Below are 23008 nucleotides of genomic sequence, written 5' to 3' on the forward strand. Positions count from 1 at the left end.
GAAGATGGAGATCCACATGTCAGAGTATTCCAGTCCAACTAGACTACTCCATGGAAAAAGAAACTCAGCGCTTGCCTGGTACTAGGTTTGATCCTCAGCACCACATAAAAATAAATAAATTAAATAAAGGCATGCTACCCAACTACAAATTTTTATTTATTTATTTTAAATAAAGGGCTGGGCTGGGCAACTGGGCAGAAAAGGCATTTGACAAAATCCAATGCATTTTGAAGATAAAAGTACTCAGTGAGTAGGAATAGAAAGGAACTTCCATAACATGTTAAAGGACAAAGATGAGCACACATGGCTAACAGCATATTTAATGATGAAAAACTGACTGACAGTTTTCTCTTGAGATCAGGATCAAGAAAAGGATGTTCATTTTTACCATGGTTATGCAGCACTGTTCTGAAATCCAGTTAGGGTCACTGGCAAAAAAAAAAAAAAAAGGCATTCAAACTGTAAAAACTACTTATAGATAACATTGATCTCACATGTTAAAAAAAAAACAAAAAAAACCTCTAAAATTAAATCTATTAGAACTAATAAATGAATTTAGCAAAACTGTAAAATACAAGATCAACATAAAAAAATCCAGAGGCATTTCTATGGACTAGCAATGAACAAATCAAAAGGGAAATTAAGAAAACAATTCCATTTTTAATATTACCAAAGAGAATAAAATACAAGTATGTTTAAGTAAGAGGGTGAAAGACTTGTAATGCTATGAACTATAAAACATTGCTGAAAGGAATTAAAAGAAAACCTCAATATAAGTAAAGACTTTCTGTGCTCATGCTCACAGGTTAGAACACTATTACTGTTAAGACAGTAAGATTCCCCAGAGTTACATACAGATTCAATGCAACCCCAGTCAAAATCCCAAATGAAAACTTTTTTTTTCCAGAAATTGGGGGGGGACACTTATCCTAAAATTCATGTGGAACTGCAAGAGACCCTCAATAGCCAAGACAATCTTAAAGGAAAGAACATAAAGTTGACAGATTTTCCCCAACTTAGTACAAAGCTACAGTGATTAAAACAATCCGGCAATAGAATAAGGAAAGATAAACAGAACAGAACTGAGTCCCAAAATAAACCTAAATACCTATGATCGATCACTTGATTTTGTTTTGTTTTGGTTTTTTGGTACCAGAATGTTTTAGTCAGCTTTTTCACTGCTGTTGACTAAAGGATCTGACCAGAACAACTATAGAGGAGGAAAGGTTTATTTGAGGGCTCACAGTTTCAGAGGTCTTAGTCCACAGAAGGCCAGCTCCATTCCTCATGGCTGGAGGTGAGGCTAAACATCATGGCGGGAGAGGGTGGTACAGGGAAGGAACTCCCATCACGGTGATCAAGAAGCAGAGAAAGACTCCACTCTCCAGATATGAAATATATACCCTGTAGCCATATCCCAACTCCCACCTCCTCCAGCCACACCTACCACTTCAATTAATCCCTATAGGTGAATCAAATCACTGATGAGGTTAAGACTCCTACCATCCAACCATTTCTCCTCTGAACCTTCTTGCATTGTCTCACATGTGAGTTTTGGGGGGACACCTCAGACCTAAACCATAACACAGAAATTGAACCAAGGGGTACTTAACTACTGAACCATATCCCCAGCCTTTTTTATATTTTGAGACAAGGTCTGACTAAGTTGCTAAGGCCCTCACTAAGTTGCTGAGGCTGGCCTTGAACTTGCAATCTTCATACCTCAGCCTCCTGAGTCGCTGGGATTACAGGCATACACCACTGTGCCTGACTCAGTTGCTTTTTAACAAGGATGCCAAGACCACTGAACAGGGAAAGAAGAGTCTCTTCACAAATGGTTTTGAGGCTACTGAACATCCACATACAAAGAATCAAGTTAGACCCCCTACCTCACACCATATTAAAAAATTAACTCAAAATGGATTAAAACCTATATGTAAAAGGTAAAATTACAAAACTCTTTAGAAGGAAACATAGGAGTAAATCCTCCTAACTTTGGATCAGGCAATGACTTATTAAGATATGGCACTGAAAAAAAATGATAAAATAAGACTTCATCAAAACTAAAACTTTCTGTATAACCAAAGCATTTTATCAAGAGAATAAAAAGACACACTACAGATAGGGAGCAGGTATTTGAAAATCATAACCCTGACAAAGATTTAGTATTCAGAATGCACAAAGAACTCCTGCAACTCATCAACAAAAAGATGGCCCAGTTTAAAAATGGGCAATGGAGCCGGGCATGGAGGCACACGCTGACCACCAGGGAGGTGCAAATTAAAGCCATAAGATACCACTTCACACCCACTAGGATGGCTCCAATCTGAAAACAAACAAACAAACAAAAAAACAAACCATAAAATGAGTGTTAGTTCTCTCACTCCTGATATGGTACTTTCTGTCTTCCCACTTTCTTTCCTGATTGCTTTGGCTAAGGGTTTATCAATTTGGTTGATCTTACAGACCAGATTTTGAATCTGATTTACACAATCCAAAGGTACATGCAAATAAGATGAAAACAACTGAATTTCAGGTAGGACAACTGCAGTTTTTCTAGGAGAGGAGTAGAGAGTGGGGCCAAGGCCAGGACAGTCCAGATACCCAAAGCAGGAAACAGCTAACACTTTAAGGTGGAGCTTTCCAAGCAGATGGCATAAAACCCAGACTGCAGCAGAACCAGGCATGGACTCCTGTGAGAGCTGCCCACACCAGCACAGAGCCCAGGAGCCTCCCTAGGTCATGATAGCCCAGTACCCTAAACCTGCCTGGTGCTCCTGTCCATAGGTCCCTCCTCTCTGCACAGGCCTAGCCTGCCAGCTGTGCCCTTAGCCCCAAAGCTTCATGGAACTTTAATGCTAATAGTGCTCATGGCTGCCTCCCCCACATGGCAAAATCTTTAAATAGAGACTGTGTATTCCAGTTTAATTTGAGAGGATGCATGGTTTGATCCCAGAGGCCTTACCTAATTCCACAAAGTAATAACCAGTGGAAAAGCTGGGCAACTTGCTCCCCCACACTCAACAGCAATTCTAATTAACGTGACCACTGCTGGGCACCAGAGGCAGCATTGCTCTTCCATGTGCACACACCCATGCAGTGTCACATGAACTTGCGATCTTCGTGACTCAGCCTCCTGAGTCGCTGGGATTATAGGCATGCACCACTGTGCCTGACTCAGTTGCTTTTTAACAAGGATGCCAAGACCATTGAATAGGGAACTCGACGACATATGTGAGTCTTCATCTGTGATAAATACCACTGGAGTGTTGGCGACACCGAGTGCTGGGTCTTAGAAGGCCCTGAGGCCACAACGGGCTCCCTAGGGCACAATCTGGGAAGAAATGGCTCATGTCTCCAAGAGGTGATTTTGAGATCAGGATGGGAACCTTGCCCAGAGGCCACCATCCTGCTCTACGTCCAGCCCATCACCAGGAGGGTCTCTGGAGAGGCTTCTGCTTCTTGGTAAGGTGAGGGAGGGATCTTAAATTAAGCCCTCGCTACCATTTCCATTCCAGCTTGGAGGGAGACATGGGCTACAAGAGGCTGTATAGCCAGTGACAGCTCACACAGACACCACCAGCTAAGCACAGCCAGTCCCTGAGCTGGGAAATAACTGCTTGTCAGAAAAAGAAGCCCCGCTAGAACCCAATAGTTTCCACCCGGGACAGCCAGCTTGTTGCTCTGAAGTGGTCCTTGGTGCCACCCTAGGGAGGAGGCCTCTGCAGAGCAGAGTGACTAAGCTCCAAAGGGATGGATAGTGCTGTACTGTCAGCGTTGGAAGGTCTGGGGTAGGTACATGGCCACTGACAGATAAGTCCTGAGCCAACTGTGCCTCTGCTCTAGGGCAGCAGAAGGCAGAGCCGTCGAGACTTGGAGGAAGCCAGTACTGAGAGGTGAAACAGAATAAAATCAACAGCAGTGCATGTCTAGAAGCAGTGCTACCTAGCACATGGAGGAGTGCCAACAGGCTTTAAGGGGGTTCCTGCCACCCCATCCGCCCTCGAAGAACAATGGCTCCAGGGCCTGATGAGTGAAGTCGGTGCACATGTGCTTCCACTGACTCTGATGCTTGACCAGAATCAATGAGGTGCCTCCTCCCTAGAACAGCAGGTAAGAAGCGAGGGTCTGCAGCTAACTTCGTGCCTGCTGGATGCAGGACAATGAAATCTACCTAGGAGAAGCAACTGAACATGAAAGCCCCTATGGAAAGGAGCTTCCCCACCAAGCAGTTGCTCTAATCCGGAGGCTCCATGTCCTTGGAAGACCTTGCATGCATAGGTTACCCTGGCAAGGGCTCTCTGGAGCTTAGTGGCAGTTGACACAGGCATCCACATGGCCCCATGCTCCCTGGTTGGAGGGAAAGCCCAGGTGCACAAGGATCAAGCAACACTGGGACTGCGGAGCAGTGTGGAGGGCAAGACGTGCCCGGGAGGAGCTGCTGGCAGGGCTCAGGAACGAAGGCAAGTGACTCTGGAAAAGCTGGCAGGGCAGGCTCTTCAGAGAAAGGAGAACTGCTCCTGCACCAGGCAGGGTCACCTGCCCTCTCCGAGACACTCCACCCCAAGAGGGAGCTCAGGACAGTGAGTGAGGGGCCTGGGGGCTTGAGCAGCATAGCAGAGGAGAAGTGCTGAAGGCTGACACAGCATGAAACTGGTAGCTGGAAAAGAGCTGAGCAGAGAGCGCCACCAAAGGTGCCCAGAGTTGAAATCACAAAGCACTGAGTACCTAGAACTAGGATGAGGGCAAGACCCGCCCCTTGGTGGAATTACTCCCAGCTTTCTAAAGATAAATTAACCAATTCTTCTTTTTGTGATTATAGACTAAATCTTTTTACCTTTTGTCTGGTAGAATCCACAGGGGTTCTTTCTGCTAAAGCATACACCTTCTCCTCCTCTCTCCTCTCCCTCCCCTAAGCCCAGCAGGGGTTATAAACAAGCAACCTGCCAGCAAAAGGAACTACAAACACCTGGGAGTGCATCTGCCAAGGGACACACACCAGAAGTACACCTAACAGAGGGGCAAGAACCTCCAGGTGGAGGGAAGGACAGAGAGGCCAACATAGGGAAGAAGCACATGAGGTGTCCATACTGCAAAGACCTCATGGGAGTCAGCCCATGGGTTACACAATTCCAACAGGGTTTCTAGGAACCCTGGGAAGCTGACTCTGAAGTTCACTTGAAAGAGAAACCATGAGGATACCTAGGGCGATTCTGCAAAAGAAAACCACAGAAAGGTCTCACAGAATAGACACCACACACAGCATAGGGCTCTGCCACTCAGAATCTATGTCCTGGCGGCAGGGCTCCTTCCACAAGGGAACTTTTCTTCTACTTTTCTGAAGGTGAGTGGGGATCCACCTACCTTCTATGGCTAAGGGCCAGAAATTAAGCCACTGGAAACTTATTTTCTGGGCTAAGGTAACAACTTCAGACTACTGTTTCTAAAGTGCACCCTTGCAAGGTGACAGGGTCTTGGACCTTTGCTGACCTGATGGGAAGAGACAGAGGTGCATGGACAACCTGCTCCTAAATGTCCACATCTAATCAGTCAGCTGCTGGCCTGGCCCTGGCCCGTGCTCGGAGGCTGAGTTCTACTAGATCCCCCATTTCTGTGGAGCTCACAGGACACTTGGAAATGGCACCTCATGGCTGCAGTACAGGGTTCCCAGGGTTTGGAGGCACCTGGAACTGAGCTCCAGCAGGCTATCTCCTAACTATGTAAACATGGGCACATCACAGTCCTCACTGAGCCTGTTCCCTCCTCGGAATAATTGGAACCACAATTTGACCAACTTACGGGTTTGCCAGGAGGGTCATGGTAAAATAAGCCACACAGAGCACTGAGTATGTGACTGGAACAAAATGTGCAGCAGCAAACACTGGCTACCCTAAGATCACTGTGCCTAGGAAAATGCGATGGTGAGATGATGGTGGTGGTGATGACAATCATGTCCCACAAAGGCAGTATGAAAAAAGCGTGTCTGCATCAAAAAAATTGTGCACCATGATCAAGTAGGATTCATCCCTGGGATGCAAGGATGGTTCAATATACGGAAATCAATAAATGTTATTCACCACATCAATAGACTTAAAGATAAGAACCATATGATCATCTCGATAGATGCAGAGAAAGCATTCGACAAAGTACAGCATCCCTTTATGTTCAAAACATTAGAAAAACTAGGGAGAACAGGAACTTACCTTGACATTGTAAAAGCTGTCTATGCTAAGCCTCAGGCTAGCATCATTCTGAATGGAGAAAAGTTGAAGGCATTCCCTCTAAAATCTGGAACAAGACAGGGATGCCCTCTCTCACCACTTCTATTTAATTTAGTCCTTGAAATACTAGCCAGAGCAATTAGACAGACAAAAGAGATTAAAGGCATAAAAATAGGAAAAGAAGAACTTAAATTACCACTATTTGCGGATGACATGATTCTATACCTAGAAGACCCAAAAGGGTCTACAGAGAAACTACTAGAACTCAGGGCTGGGGATGTGGCTCAAGCGGTAGCCCGCTCGCCTGGAATGCATGCGGCCCGGGTTAGATCCTCAGCACCACATACAAACAAAGATGTTGTGTCTGCCGAGAACTAAAAAAATAAATAAATATTAAAAATTCTCTCTCTCTCTCTCCTCTCACTCTATCTTTTTAAAAAAAAATTTAAAAAAAGAAACTACTAGAACTAATAAATGAATTCAGCAAAGTGGCAGGATATAAAATCAACACGCATAAATCAAAGGCATTTCTGTATATCAGCGACAAAACTTCTGAAACGGAAATGAGGAAAAACACTCCATTCACAATACCCTCAAAAAAAATAAAATACTTGGGAATCAACCTAACAAAAGAGGTGAAAGATTTATACAATGAAAACTACAGAACCCTAAAGAGAGAAGTAGAAGAAGATCTTAGAAGATGGAAAAATATACCCTGTTCATGGATAGGCAGAACTAACATTATCAAAATGGCGATATTACCAAAAGTTCTCTATAGGTTTAATGCAATGCCAATCAAAATCCCAATGACATTTCTTGTAGAAATAGATAAAGCAATCATGAAATTCATATGGAAAAATAAAAGACCCAGAATAGCAAAAGCAATTCTAAGCAGGAGTGTGAATCAGGCGGTATAGCGATACCAGATTTCAAACTATATTACAGAGTAATAGACAAAAACAGCATGGTACTGGTACCAAAACAGGCGGGTGGACCAATGGTATAGAATAGAGGACACAGAGACTAATCCACAAAGTTACAACTATCTTATATTTGATAAAGGGGCTAAAAGCATGCAATGGAGGAAGGATAGCATCTTCAACAAATGGTGTTGGGAAAACTGGAAATCCATATGCAACAAAATGAAACTGAATCCCTTTCTCTCGCCATGCACAAAAGTTAACTCAAAATGGATCAAGGACCTTGATATCAAATCAGAGACTCTGCGTCTGATAGAAGAAAAAGTTGGCTCCGATCTACATATTGTGGGGTCGGGCTCCAAATTCCTTAATAGGACACCCATAGCACAAGAGTTAATAACAAGAATCAACAAATGGGACTTACTTAAACTAAAAAGTTTTTTCTCAGCAAGAGAAACAATAAGAGAGGTAAATAGGGAGCCTACATCCTGGGAACAAATTTTTACTCCTCACACTTCAGATAGAGCCCTAATATCCAGAGTATACAAAGAACTCAAAAAATTAAACAATAAGATAACAAATAACCCAATCAACAAATGGGCCAAGGACCTGAACAAACACTTCTCAGAGGAGGACATACAATCAATCAACAAGTACATGAAAAAATGCTCATCATCTCTAGCAGTCAGAGAAATGCAAATCAAAACCACCCTAAGATACCATTTCACTCCAGTAAGACTGGCAGCCACTATGAAGTCAAACAACAAGTGCTGGCGAGGATGTGGAGAAAAGGGTACACTTGTACATTGCTGGTTGGACTGCAAATTGGTGCGGCCAATTTGGAAAGCAGTATGGAGATTCATGGGAAAGCTGGGAATGGAACCACCATTTCACCCTGCTATTGCCCTTCTCGGACTATTCCCTGAAGATCTTAAAAGAGCATGCTACAGGGATACTGCCACATTGATGTTCATAGCAGCACAATTCACAATAGCTAGACTGTGGAACCAACCCAGATACTCTTCAATAGATGAATGGATAAAAAAAATGTGGCATTTATACACCATGGAACATTATGCAGCACTAAAAAATGACAAAATCATGGAATTTGCAGGGAAATGGATGGCACTAGAGCAGATTATGCTTAGTGAAGCTAGTCAATCCCTAAAAAACAAATACCAAATGTCTTCTTTGATATAATGAGAGCAACTATGAACAGAGCAGGGAGGAAGAACAGGAAGAAAAGACTAACATTAAACAGAGACATGAGATGGGAGGGAAAGGGAGAGAAAAGGGAAATTGCATGGAAATGAAGGGAGACCCTCGTTGCTATATAAAATTACATATAAGAGGTTGTGAGGGGAATGGGAAAATAAACAAGGAGAGAAATGAATTACAGTAGATGGGGTAGAGAGAGAAGACGTGAGGGAAGGGGAGGGGGGATAGTAGGGGATAGGAAAGGTAGCAGAATACAATAATTACTAATAGGGCATTATGTAAAATTGGGTGGATGTGTAACTGACGTGATTCTGCAATCTGCATTTGGGGTAAAATTGGGAGTTCATAACCCACTTCAATCTAATGTATGAAATATGATATGTCAAGAGCTTTGTAATGTTGTGAACAACCAATTAAAAAAAAAAAAGAGCATGTCTGCATGAAGGGAGGGACTAGCAGGGAAGAGGGATGGCGAAGTACATCTTCACCTGAAGGGACACCTGGGCTCTGCAACACTGAGCACATTCCAGGAGAAGGGACAGCACGAGAAGTGTGAGAAGAGGGCTACTCAGAGCAGGCAAGGGGCTGGGGGTCAGCGCAAGAGGGAGCGTGTATGGGTACGCCCTTGCCAGGTGGCAAGGACTAGGTGAAGACACAGGCTGGCCACACTCAAGATGAGAACATGCCAGACTGCTTGTTTACATCCCAAATCCATGTGCTAAAATCTCACCCAGGGCGGTAGTCTCAGGAGGAACCTCTGGGAGATGATAAGATCCTGAAGGGTGACCAGTGCCCTCAAGGAAGGGGCCCAGGAGCTTGATCACCCCTCTCAACATACTAAGCAACAGCGAGAACCAGGGAGGAGCTTCACCAGACACTTAACCTTGGATATCCAGCCTCCAAAACTGCCAGCCTTATATTTCTTTAAGCCACCCAATGTGTGGCATTTTTGTTATAGCAGGGAGACAGTCCTGAGACACAGTCACAGCCTCCCTGAACCTTCAGAGTGAGATCCAGAAGAGGCACTTGGTAAATACTGCATCAGGTAAGTTTAGCCTGAATGCAAGAGGTGCTTAAAGGGAACCTGTTGTCTGCCTCAGTCTGTAAAAGTCCTCCCTCGCACCGAGGAGCCTTGACATGTACGCCAGAAATAAGACTAAAGGCAGAAGTCAGACTAATGGGCACAGGAAGAGAGCCCTGTGCCAGCTCCATGGCGCCCAATGAGGACCAGGCTACGGTCACCCCCAGCAATGCTGCACTAAGAGGCCTGGGTCTTTTCAAACGCACACATTCAGGCAGATTTGCCAGACATCCAAGGAACTTCCTCTCCCTCCAATTTGGGGACGAGGCAGTGAACGTTCAGGGAGCTACAACATGTATAATAGGAAAAATGAGAAATTATCCCCCATTTGTGCATGATATATCAAAGTGCATAAATGCATTCTACTGTCATGTATAACTAATTAAACAAACAACAATTAAAAATAAAATAAAGCTAAGAATAAAATGAAAACAAAGATTCTATGTCATACTTAAAAAAATAAAAATTAAAATAAATAGAAACTCAGCAAGCAAAGTGCCTGCCTGTGGCCACACTGCAGGGAGGGCTGCTCCTGTGTGCACGTGAGAGGCTCTAGGTGTGAAACGGGCACTCCGAGGATGGGAGGGAGGCCAGTGGAAGGAGGCCAGAGACTCAGACTTCAAACCTTTCTCCAGACTCACTTGGGACACACTTTGTGTGGCATAAAGTGAACTGGCTGCCCAAACCAGGGGACAGCCCTTAGCCTTCAGTGTCACCCATCCATCCTGCAGTCAGTTCTCCTCTAGAGCTCACCAACATCAATTTTCTCCAGCCTGGTGCCCAGTCACAAGCAGGACCTTCGCATAGAGTAACTGCTCTGCCAGTCTCCCTACCAGGAAGGGCTCACAGTTACTGGCTGGGCGGTGGGGGCCGAGCTGGCAGGTTGTGACAAGAGCAGAATCGTGATGGACAGGTAACAGTCACAAACACTGAAGAACCAGCTTGCTTCTGGTCCAAGATCCAACCTGGCATTAGCACCAAGGAGGACAGTGTACCAGCAAGGCCACCTAGGATGAGTCCAGCTCTTCCTTGCACATAACAAGAAGCCTGAGGCTCCAAGAAACCAAGTGGACTCCAGAGACGGCACACTCCTGCACATGAGGGCCCGATGCCCGGGGCCTTCACACAAGACACAGGGCTGCCTTACTGGAGGTCCCAGACGTGGGACCCTCTGTAGAACACTCTCTACCCAGGGCAAGCAGCCTCCGTACATGAAGGTGACTGTGGAGGGAGCAGACTAGGGTGACAGGAGGGCTGGTTGAGCCCTGGCTCTGCTGCAGCCACAGCACTTTCCTGGGACAGACTCACCTACCTCAGAGCTCTTGTGGGAGTGAGGAGTGAGGAGTAGGAGCCAAAGAAGAACCCCACTGGGGGAGAATGGAAACTGAGAGAAATAGATGCTTATTTACATCAAGCTGTGAGGGGTGTCATGCCTCTTAAACCAGAAAATAAACTCTCAATCCTCACTCTCTCAAGTATATAAAATATTTGAGGACTTTTTATAGTTGTGATGAAAACTTTCATCTCTTCAGCCACCACTAGCCATATCTAATTAGGATGAGGTGTGTTAGTGACAGGACTGTGGCCCGGGACTTCTTTCCTTGTGATATTAATTGCACTTAAAGAAAAAAGCATGAACTGTACTTATGTTCACTAATTAGTATGGTTTGCTGGTTAATAATGGGAAGTCAAACTGCCTTTGTCTTGTCATCTGCAATTAGCTAGAGATGTTTAAAGTTCTCCTTTTCCTCCTGGCAGATGCGCTGAGAGAGGGGCTGCAGACATGGAGGTAGGGCTGCCTCCCCCAGCAGCCTTGGACACCTTGCGTAAGGAGTTCTCCAGATGGGCCACCTGACCCCACTGTTGAGGGCCCAAGGTGCCAGATAGTACCCCAAAAGCCATCTCTGCCATAGGGAATGGGGGCCTCAGAGGCAGAGCTGGTGGCACAGTGAACTCTGGCTGCCTTTATCCACGCCCATCTCTGGATGAAGAGCTGGTCCTGTGGGTATGGCAGCAGCACTCTGGTATGTATTCTACTTCGAATTCCAGGAGTGAGGGGTTCTGGTTTAGCCAGGGGAATGAGACCTGGAGTCCACTCTGCAGAGCCCATGGCTGTGGCCTCAGACCCAAGGCAAGCAGGATGGAAGGGGTGGCCTTGAGGTCGACAGCTCTGTCCCCCTGCCCCACTGTGATTCCCATGGCCCCTCTGCTCTGGACTTTTCTCCCCAGAGGAGGAGGAGCCAGCCAGAGATGTCAGCCTCATCCCCTGGGAGCCAGCACAGAAGAGACCACAAGTCAGAACAAAAGAACAAGGCTGGGAACACAAGCTAAATCCACAAAAGGAGCAGAGCAAGCCAGCAGCAAAGGGACCCGGGAGCGCAGGAAGCGGGAGGGTGGAGAGAGCATCCCACATGGCCTCGCTGAGAGGCGCCTAGAGAGGAAGGGCACAGAATGTCCTGTTGGGATCACCCAGGCAGCCTGGGCAATCTGGGGCCACCTGCTACACGGGGCTACTAAAATAATTAAAACTGAAAAGTCAATTTGAGTTTCAGTAGGACTAGCCATAGTAACACTCATGACCAGAGACTCCCCTAACAGCTGGCACAGATAAAGCACGTTCCCATGGAGAATAGCCCCATAGGATGGGGCTGCCTAGCCTGGGGTCTGTGGCTCAGGGGAAACCACCTAGCAGGCTCAGTGAGGACAGACAGTCCCTGCTGGAGAGGAGCCTGGGGCCAGTCACACAGCCCACAGGAAACAGTGGCAGAGTCAGGATCTGAACACAGATGGCCAGGCCCTGGGTTTCTCCCCTGCCTCCCCGCCCAGCCTCCCCAAGGGCAGCATGAGGCCTGACTTAGCAGCAGATACCCCTTGGCCCCAGGTGCGCTGGTGGGAAGGTCAGAGGTAAGAGCAGATGCTGTTCCCCTGGCCCCCAGGCACTGCCATGTCTTATTTTCCTTTTAACTAGAAAGAAGGAGAGAGAAGTAAAATAAACAAGAAGAAACAAGCTGAGGTCTGGGCAGTCAGAGGCAGAGAGAAAAACCTGCGGTCAACATTCATCTGAAGGAAACCCACATGAGGAACCTGTACCCTGTCCACCTGCACCCCAGGGACATGCCCGGTGCAAGGTGCAGAGCCTGCTCATGGAGGAGACCTGCAGCACCTGTGCCACAGGGGCTGCCCATGCCCACTCTGGCCTAAGGGCCCAAGAAGCTTCTATCTTCTCACCTCCCTGAGAAGAGACCCAGGGTTAGCAGTTTCTCCAAAGCCACATGGAAACAGGGGAGGGAAGGGGTCAGGGTCAAGGCACTCCTGCTCCTGAGGAAAAATAGAGGGTCCAAATTCAAGGGCAGCAGTGAGTGACCAGCCAGCTGCTTAGTCATAAAGCCACAGGCCTGGCATGTGCTTAGCACAACTCATTTCTAATTCCTCTTGGCCTCGTGCACATTATGAAAACAAGGCCCTTGGGCTCATTTCAATTCAGGTCAACACCAAGGAAACCATGCATGTTGACACACAGAACATCAGGGTCTCCCTGGGGCTCAGTAAATGGATGCACCAGTCCTCAAGGAACACCCGGCCCCTACCTCAACCCTGGCTTCCTCAAAGTCAACGCGAAACAGGCCCTTGTTGAACTGCCTGGAGGACTCAGTTATTGAGGACAAAGTGTGGAATGTCCAAGGCCAAAGAAGAGGGGGTAGAGCTGCCCACCATGATGCTGAAACCTGGCAGCCAGAGTTCGGAGGATGCCGCAGACTATGAACCGCAGTGCAGCAGCAGCCAGAGTGGATGCGGGAGGTTTCAGAAGAGGTGGTAAGAATGATGCTCCTGACGCTGAGCTGTGCTGCGGCCTGCCACCTGCCTCCTCACTGGCACCCAGATGTGGTTGGCCTGCAGCCCCACCCTGGCCCTCCTGGAAGGCTGCCTCAGCACAGCAACGTGCTACTGCACCATCCACCATGAGGGCAAGGAGTCCTCCCAGGACCCCTTGCTGTCCCTCTACAGTTGACCTCCTGAGGCTTCAGGGCTGTTACCTAAGTGCTGCTATCCACATTCACTTCCGAAAAACCAGCCCTACCTGCCCTGGATGGCGCTTCTGGGGATCTCCAAGGGACAGCCTTCTCCCCTCCTGGCTTCTCCTGATAGGGTCTGGGAAGGAGCCTCTCTCCCAGGAAACACTTCCTTCTCCAGGCTTGAAACAAAAGTGCCCCCTCGGAGCCCTGGCTCACAGCTTCTGCCTGGATACAAGGCCAGGATGCAGGAGTGCCCAGAAACAGGCTCCGCTCTGGTTCCCTCCAGCTTCACACTTGCTCCAGGATAGAAACGCCACCCAGGGCACAGGACTCCACTTAAACCTGGCGCAGGTCCTCAGGTTCTCTACAGCACCTGTGCCATTTTCCCTACAGCGAAGCCAGCCCTGCTTTCCATGGCCCTCCATCATCATCCTATCACCATCCTAATCCCCTGCCCCTCGGCCCTGGCCCCCTCTCCCTTTCCCTGCAGTCCTGTCTTCACTAGCAGCTCAGATCTTGCTGTTTATTCTCTGCGCAGTCACAGTTGGAACCCTCCACTGTGAGCCAGGAGGGCAGGAGCCTGTGCTGCTGGCTGCTGCATCCCCAGAGAAGCCAAGACTGTCCTTTAGTACTTGCTGAGTGGACAGCGAACATGCCAAGACTCCGCACAGCTTCCCACAGGCGTCTCCGCTCTGCTCAGCCCTATATCTGGGCTTCTGCCCAGCAGGAACTCAACCAGACCTCTCTGGGGCCAACCCCACCTGTGCTGCTAGGGCCAGCAGGAGCCCAGCCCCCACTGCATCTCCTCATGGCTCACCTGAGCATCTCTGGCATCACGCGTCCTTCAGCGCCTGCTGCACATGTGGGGCAGTGGGAGCTACCCAGCAGAGGCCAGCAGTCTGCTACTGGCACAACTGGAACTCACTTTCCATCACACCACTCTTCCATTCTCCACACCATTTCCAAAGACAGGGAAGGACGCATGCCTGCAGGACAAGCCCTGACAGGGATAGGACTCTAGACCCAGGATCAAAGCAGTAAACTGTGGGCGGCCCTTTGCCACACAGTGACAGCTGAGCACCATTTCAGGACTCACCATGTCAGCTCTCTGTTTCTGGCCTCCCAGTTCCTCCAGAGCCTGCGTCAACTGGGCCTGCAAAATAAGACCAGGATGGTCAGAGGCTGTGTGTGAGCACTCCCTCCCAGGGCTGCAGCAAGGACCCTCTCCCACCTTCACTGCAGCCTCCTCTCCCTGCTGGGCCAGCAGGGCTGGGAGTTGGGCAGCAGGCAGAAGACCAGGTCAGCCAGGGTTGATTGCCCCTGCAGACAGGACAGGATCCTTGTTTGATGAATGTAACCGAGTGAATAGTCTGGTAACATGACACCCAAAATCTGTCCCAAACCCTGCTGCTGGGTTATGCATGGAGATAGGAGACACTTGGCATGGGGTGCTCAGTGCCCTCAGTTGATGGAGGAAACCATCCACCTCCCTCTGGCACATGCACATTCTAGAGAAACTGACTGATGTAGCTGTGCTGATAGGCTACATGCCACACAAACCTAAAACTCCAGATAGCCTGTTCTGAGTGGGCCATGGAAAGGCCAAGCAAAGAAGCAGGGAGTTCTTGACCAGATGAGCCAAGGGTGGCTGTACTGGGCCTGAGCTGTACTCCTCTTGACCAAGAGCCTATGAGCACGAAGGCACCATGTCTGCCGTAGCTGTGGGGCTGACATCACCAGCTCCGACTCCAGCCAAGACCAGCATCCCTGAGGCTGCCTGGAACCTGCTGAAGCAATCTAGCAACGAGAAGCTGTCTATGTGAGGCCCAGCAGCAGTTCCTGAGGCCACCTGGGAAGAAGCACAGACTAATCCCAGAGTGGCAGCACAGGGACCCAGCCCTATGGGCATGGTTGGCCTCCAGAGACACACGTGGCCTCTTCACTGGCCATGTCCTCAGGTCAGGGTAAGATCACATAGTGAGAATAGATCACAGCCCTCACAGGCACTGTCCAGGCTGCCTCTAGTGGACAGGATGCAACACATGGAGAAAGGGAGGATGCCGGCAAGGGAACATCCCCTGCCCTAAAGCTAACAGCATGGGCTCTGTCTCTAAAGCCACCATAAAGTGACTCGACCACATACAACTATGGTCATCTTCACAGAGCCAGGGAGAAAGCCCACCCCAGAAAGGCAGACTCCTTGTGCTGGAAGTTCTGCAAAAGGCTAAAAGGCTAGAGGAACCATCCCTCCAATTTGACTCCTGGGCAGCCACCTTCAGGAGGTAGCACCAACTGGACCTCCTCCTCGAGAGGCACCTGCAGACAGGGAGGGCAGCCGAGCACCTATGGAGGCTCCCAGCATGGCGACTCCTGACTGCTGTTAGCCACCTCTTCACAATCCTGGCAAAGAAGGAAAACTGAAGCCTAGAAGCCAAATCCCACCGCAAGCCTGATCAGTGGTCAGTGACCAGGGCAGGGGAGCTGGGGGCCAAAGTCCCGGGGCCTGTTCTCGGTGCACAACTCTTCCACTCTGCCCAGAGGAGGAGGCTGCTGTTTCTTGGGCAAGGGAAGCACAGCAGATGCTGACACCCCCACCACACTCCAAACATCTACAAAGCAATACAAAAACATAAGCTATGCGACAAAAAAGCGGGCAAGATGCACACTTCCCAGAACAGGAAACATATAACGGCGTGCACTGGAAGGCAATTAACATGGGCAGTAATGAGGAAAATGCAAATCAGGACCAACAAGGAGACACAAAAACTGCAAAATTCAGAACTCCTAGTTAGAATACTAGAAGTGGAAAGGACGTAAGTCAATGGAGTCTTGTCTGTGGACATGGGGAAGGAAAACTATTGGGAAAACAATTTGGTCTTAAAGTTTAAATCTGCATAACCTATAAGTCAGTAATTCCACCCAAATATATATTCAAAGCAACTATTACACATGCTTTGACCACCCTACCTCTGTCCACTGGCCACTGAAAGATGGTGAGCAGCAGCTGCCTTTTCTGACTACAGTGCCCGCATCTGAGAGACAAACAGTGCCTGCTCGAGTACCAGCATCAGCAGGAACCCAGAAAGCTCCCCCAAATCAACAGACATGTCCCATCGATTACTACCAACTGCAGACAGAGCTGTGCCTCGGTAGGACAGTCAACCAGAACCAGACATCTGTGAATGTGCCATGTACATATGTGATGAGCACTGGGCGATATGTCACATCTTGTGGCTCAGTCAAGCACTTCTGGCAAAGAGGCCTCCTGAGCATGTGGCCTGGGCAAGCAGCAGGGTGAAAGGCACCTACTGGGGGGAAGAAAACATGGGCCCAACCAGGCCCTGTCTGCTCCACAGTGGAGGCCCTGTCAGTCAGCTTGTCCACATCTGGATAGTGACTAGATCCTTCCTAAGGTCCTGAATCTTGTTCACCTGAGGCACTTGAACAACAGGTTCAAGACCATCACCCCAACAGCCCTGTAGGGTCTGTGCAATAAGGACCCTCTCACCTTAGACAGACATATAGCAGCAGTCACCAGGAAAGGGCAGACAGGGGAGGCTCTTCTCCCCAAGCTCATGTGCAGTACCTTTAGCAATGCTGTTCCTGATGTGGTGGGGAGTCAGCAGAGACAGTGGGAGCTGGGCTCAGCTCCACAGTATCTCCTCCATGCTCTTAGGGGCATCAGTGTGCCTTCTTCTTGCTGCCTCTGCAATGACCTCAGGAAATGAAGCCGGCCACACAGTCCATCTGCTGCTGCCTTCTCCTTAAAACTTCCTGCTAGGACCAGGCTGCCTTCTAAGCAGAAAAACCCCACCAAGGTATCTTGCCCACCAGCTGTTCCCTGAATGCCACAGCTGATGTGCACATCTGAGCCAGTGGCCTGGTGTTGATGGCCATCGGTTATGTTCATTCCACTCAAGCTGAGAAAGCTTCTGCTCTGCCCAAGATATCACCACCATGAAGAAAGCTAGACCTGACCTTAAGGCTGCAACTGACAGGGAGGCTGAGGCCCTAGAGTGGGGTGCTGGAGTCCCCACGGCAGCCCCTGTTTATTCTCTGGAGAGGTGAAGAGCTATCTCAGGGACAACTGACAAGGCAGGTCTCAGTATGAAGGTGTTGTCTTCAGGGACCGTGTGGCAAAGGTGGCACATTGCCAGTACAGCATCCACTGCAGGAACACACATAGCCATGATGGGGTGCTGTGTGTGCTCGGACACGAGCCCTAGACACACGCATCATTTGTGACACGTGGATGCTGTGCCAGGACCTCAACAGGGCTATTTTTATCCTCACTCAAGTGTGAAGTGGCTCCTGATGATCTCGCACCCCTTCTAGCACGCAGCAGGCCCAGGACGTGGCAAGAAAACCTGCAGGAGGACGCAAGCTGGGACAGGACACCTCAAAGCCCTGATGGGGGCTGGCAACAGCTTCTGTCCAATCACAAGATGGCTGGCTGGAAGGACCCTGAGAGCAGAGTAAGCCCCATGTAGAGGCTGTAGCCCATGCAGGTAGATCTCCCCAAGGTCACAGTTAACACGAGAGGGGCTTGATGAAACTCAAGCCACAGGCCGCCCACTTTCCTGGTCTAGCTGACACAGACCTATGACAAAATGTGACAAGCTAGCCATCCTGAGAGATCTTTCTAGGCCATAGAATCAGGTCTCGTTTGAGGCCGAGTGCCTTCTCTGCAAGACAGTGGCCTTGGGTTATGGCTATGGATGCAGAAGTACTCTTGCCTATGAATGGTGGCTAGAAGACAGTTAGCTTCCACTGGCTGCAGAGCGAGCTGACTCCCAAGCAGGCAGCTCCATGGCCAGGTGCATGGTCTGCAGAGCCTGGTTAGGGTACAGGCTGCCAGTCTGGAAACTTAGTGGGCAGGAGTGGGCTTTGCTGAGGTGGAGGACATGAACCCTGCCCCAGAATACCCTAGCACATTCAGCTCAATGTTAACGATTCTGCAGGGCACTGGGTCGAAGGTGTGGGCCTGGGTTGGCTCCCCAGCATTACCAGGAATTTGTTAGAAGCACAGGATCACAGGCCCCAGTCCTCATGCTCTGAGTCAGAGGGAGGGTCTAGTGTTCTGACTAGTCCTGTAGGGATGCTGATGCAAGCCCAAGTCTGAGAATTGCTGCTGGGGAGACTGAATTTAAAGCCACACAACCAGAATTCAAATTCCGATGTTTCTTCCTGTCAACAATGTCATACTCAACCAATGGTAATTTCCACAAAATCTGATGAGCTCAGCTGTCAGAATCTTATTGTTCCATCTATAAGATGGGCATACCATCCCTATCTCATGGGGTTGTTTTTAGAATTAAAAAGAATGTATGTGAGAACTTGGCTAAGGCACAGCAGGTGTCCTTGCTGAAAGGCGGTGTGGAGAATCACGCTCCACTAGTGGGAAGGAAGAAAGACTTCCTTTACCCACGAGGCTCACCTCCTGGCACATGCCTCTGTCCCAGTGCGCTGGAGCCTTCCGCTACGTGCTGAGGACCAGTGCTTTCAACCTGTCCCCAAGTTCCTAGTTGTGCTCAAACACAGACAGCTCTCAGCCTGGAGATCAGGTGTTTTTTCCTTGGCTCGCCCTCTCACCGTTTCAAGGTTTCCCATCATGCTTTGTCCCTGCTTTTCACGGTGTGATCTTCTCTAGCTCTTCACACAGCAGAGCAGTAAATAAACACACTCAGGAGAAAGAAAAGTCCTTTGCGAGGGCAGTGCCATCTGAGCCCCACAGAAGTAATGGGGAGGAAAAGAAGAGAGGGAATGGTCTGATTTTTCTAAGCTGGAAGTCAGAAATTATTCCAGCTCCGCTGCAATCTGAAATTGGGATATTTCCACACAACATGCCTCACAGCCAGCAGCACTGTAATCTGTTTTAATTAAATAAACTGGAAATGCAGATCAGGCCGATGAGTGGAATGAAGGTGCCACAAACTTATATTTATAGCTCTATCGACAGAGGACTCATGACATCTGCTACCAACTTCTGCAGCTGTTTTATAAATGGAATAAATAAAACCCATGCAGAACAGCACCAACCTCACCAGAGACGGGCTACTGGGATTCTCCCAGCTCGACATTTCCAGTTTGTTTTACTGAAATGTTTTTGCCCACATTAGAGCAGACGGAGGAAGCTAAGTAGGCTATGTGAGCACTGAGAGGAGGGGAAGTGAATTCCCCGTGGCTGCCAGGCTTGGAGCCTGCACTTGCCCATCTGCGAACATGAGCCCTGTGCCCTCAAGCACTCACACAGGCCCCAAGGGCACACTGGTGGGCACAAGCCAACAAAAAGCCTGCTGACCCCAAATTAAAGCAAACAGGAGCCTGGGTGAAGGATGGGGTGGGACGAGAAGGACAGAGCAGAGCAATCAGACAGACATGAGAGCTAAAAGTAGGGAGGACGGGAAGCCTAGAGACAAAAGAAGAAATGAGTGGGCCGGGGCAGAGGCAGAGAGTGGAGGGAAGCAGCAGCCCCACTCCCATGAGGGCCTCTGAACCCCACCATCCAGTGGCACTCTTCTACCTGATGCCCAGAGCCCACCTCTCAGACCAAGATACTGGGGGGTACACACATCTGTTTCTTGACTGCGGATCTGGATGCCCAATCAGATCCCTGCAGCTGTAAGGAGTGTCCCCATAGGCACCTCAGCCACCCTCTGGCTCTTGAGGACAACTGAGCACCACGAGGGATGTGAAGCCTCATTTGCAAGCTTCCCTGCCCCCCAGAAGAAGTTTGAATCTCAGTCACTAGTGAAGTTTGCCCATTTGAGAGGCCCTGAAGGCCCTCTGGGTTCCATAAGGTCACATGATCTCACTGTGCGACAGTATAGGACCCTCGACCAACAAGCTCCTAACAGGCAGCTTGGAACAACTTTTAAAGTGCTCCAGGCATGGGTGGCTTCCAGAACTTAGAATGTGTGAAATTTTGCTATTCAATAAACAATTGAAAAACTCACCCACCAAAGACTTCAAGGGCACTAGCCCTGCCACCTGCAACCAAGACCAGTGTCCAGTTGCTCTGGACTGCCAGGTGAGGTTGAGCTGGCCTCTTAGGACTGCAGCCCAGCAGTGCAACCTGAGCAGGGGATTCAAGTAGCGCAAACACCTGCCCCACTGTCCCGCCCTACACTCAGTGCCCATGTCCCTAGGGCCAGGACTGATGGTGGGTTCAGCACTCAGACCTGAGACAGGGACTGGGGTGTGTCCGATGTGTTGCCCCCAGGGCAAGGCAAGGATCAGGAAGTTCTGCTTAGGTGGCTTCAACTGTGACAGGCTCACCCCTATCCCACATGGATGGCAAGAAGTTAAAGGATATTATGCAGGCCACAGTGTGGCACCCACAGGACACTCAGTAAGTGACATCTTCATTAATAGGACCAGCACAAAGGAGACAGCAGACTTCAGTAAATGGGCTCATGGTCCAGGGATGACCTGCCCAGAGTCCCATTCGCTAGAAAGAACCGGGCTGGAGATGGGAAGGTTCTGACTGTGGATCCCCTACTGGGCTGGGCATTGGATCTATGGGCCAGAGTGTGGGTGGGCTGATAGCAGGTCACAGGAAAGAGCAACCTATAACCTCACAGCTGGCTTATTCCTGGCCCCTGGCTGGTCCTTGCCAATCCAGGATTCTATTCAGTTTCCCTGGCAATGGGGCCCCGGACACCCCGGGAGGTTCTGCCACAGCAGCCTCAGCACTAAGAATAGTCAACTGGTGGCTCAGAAGTCAGAGCCCTGTGGGGAGAGACCACAACTCACGGCCTCATCTGGAGTGGGCAGGGGTTGCTATGGCCACTGGACAGTTCCATGGGATATGGGAGCCATGAGACCGGAAGCTTCCCACCTTGGGTGGACTCAGCTATTACAGTTTGCACCGGCCACAGATACCTTCTAGGTTCTCCATTTCTCCTGTGTGGGAAGCAAGCAATCGTCCTCGCCATGGCTGGAAGGAGGACCCAGGTCAGACCTCTGCCCCACAGCCCTCCTCACCAGGCCCATGCAACCACCAGATCTCACAAGACATCAAGGCCTTTTCATAGTAAGTGGAAGCTGGAGATGTGGACACCACCCTGAATCTTGTGACTGGTACCCAGTCCCTGAGGCTAGCCTTAACTGTGGGGGCATGGCCACTTCAGGCAGAGCCCAGCCCAACTCTCACTGGACTCCACACCTCCCACCAGGCTCTGCCTCTTCTTTGTCAATGTGCTTATTGGTGCCCATTGTCATGGCCGTGTTCTCCTGAAGTCTAACCTGTGCCATGCCTATGAGGAGGACCAAGCATAGGGTACCCCTGGGCAACTGCCTGGGCCCAGGGACTTCCTCAAAAGCTCCTGTGGCCAGCCAGTGGCCCCCAACTAGCCTCTCACTGAGGGCTGCCCTGCAGTGGGAACAGGAGGATGCGGGCCTGCCAGGGCAACACTGCCTTCCCAGGGCAAAGGGCTGGTGCTAAAGGCTGGAACATGGGGTGGGGGACAGAGAACATCTAAGAGGCCCTTCCCCTGAGGGCACTATGGACCTGAAGCTGCCTGGGGAACCACACCTAATGCCAAGATCAGAAGTACCCCTACTGACCTGGCTCTTGCTTCCAGGCAGCAAGGCCTCTACCCTGGGGAGCCGCTGGACAGTGCAGGAGCCCGTGTTTGCCCTGCTTTCCCCAGTTCTTCTCTAAAGCACCACGCTTCCACATAAAAATGAACCACCCTTAACAAACTATAGGAGAAACAGCCACCACCTGTGTGCTTCCCTGTGTGGAGGTACTTCTGTGATGTTACCCAGGGCTGGGAGAAGGTCCCCCAGTTCCACTGGCCCTTGCTCAGTCAGCATCCCCAATCTAGACAGCCAATCTATCCTCCATAGGATAAGGTTGTGTTGCCACCCTCACCTCACTGCGAGTGAAAGCAGATCTCTTGGGAAAGTTAGGGAGTTCTCAAACCTCACACCTCATTTGGTCCTAAATTACCTGAGAGCAACCGCTCTGCATGAGGAACTGCAACCAGGATGGAACTGTTGGGTGCCTCTTAGGAGCAGTGCTATGCCAGGCAGAGACCTCCTCTAGCCTCACTGGGACCCTAGGACCCCATACACACCTCCCATAGAATAGAGTCCAGATGACTCCTCCGTCCAGTTTCCCAAGTCTCCCCAGAGGAGCTTCACCCTCCACAAGCACAGGCTCTGGCGCCTCACTCCCTATGCCTAGCAGCAGACCTTGACCTGTTGTACCCTCATTGAACAGGGAACTCCACAGCACCTGACTCAGCACAGCCACAGAGGTCTGGTCCATGGGAGAAGGACCCAATGGGGAGGAAAGATGAAAAGTGGGGGCAGGGGAGAGGCAGCCTTCTCCCCAGCAAGCTTCCTGTCTGGGAAAGCACAGGGGGTGTTCCCGGTTGAGCAGGAGAATAAAAACAATGTTGAGGAGAAACCCTCCCTGGGGCTCCTCCACAGCAGACCCTTCTGAGGGCTCTCAAACCTGCCCCAGGCCCAGAAGCAAACCACAGGGCTGCAGCTGCTGCCACCTGGTGGTGGCAGGAAGCCCACAGTTTCCCACCTCTGTGGATC

At 49.7% G+C, this 23008-nt stretch overlaps 1 protein-coding gene across 1 annotated transcript in view; it reads right to left on the minus strand.

Annotated features, from left to right (window-relative positions):
- LOC144372333 (mitotic spindle assembly checkpoint protein MAD1-like) overlaps window positions 1-23008 on the minus strand; it is a 238839-nt gene that overhangs the window by 46365 nt on the left and 169466 nt on the right. Inside the window, 1 exon segment of the mRNA XM_078035712.1 lies at window positions 14550-14606. Within this exon segment, the coding sequence (XP_077891838.1) occupies window positions 14550-14606 (57 nt within the window).

The sequence above is a fragment of the Ictidomys tridecemlineatus genome, assembly GCF_052094955.1.
Source record: "Ictidomys tridecemlineatus isolate mIctTri1 chromosome 12 unlocalized genomic scaffold, mIctTri1.hap1 SUPER_12_unloc_5, whole genome shotgun sequence".
NCBI lineage: Eukaryota > Metazoa > Chordata > Mammalia > Rodentia > Sciuridae > Ictidomys > Ictidomys tridecemlineatus.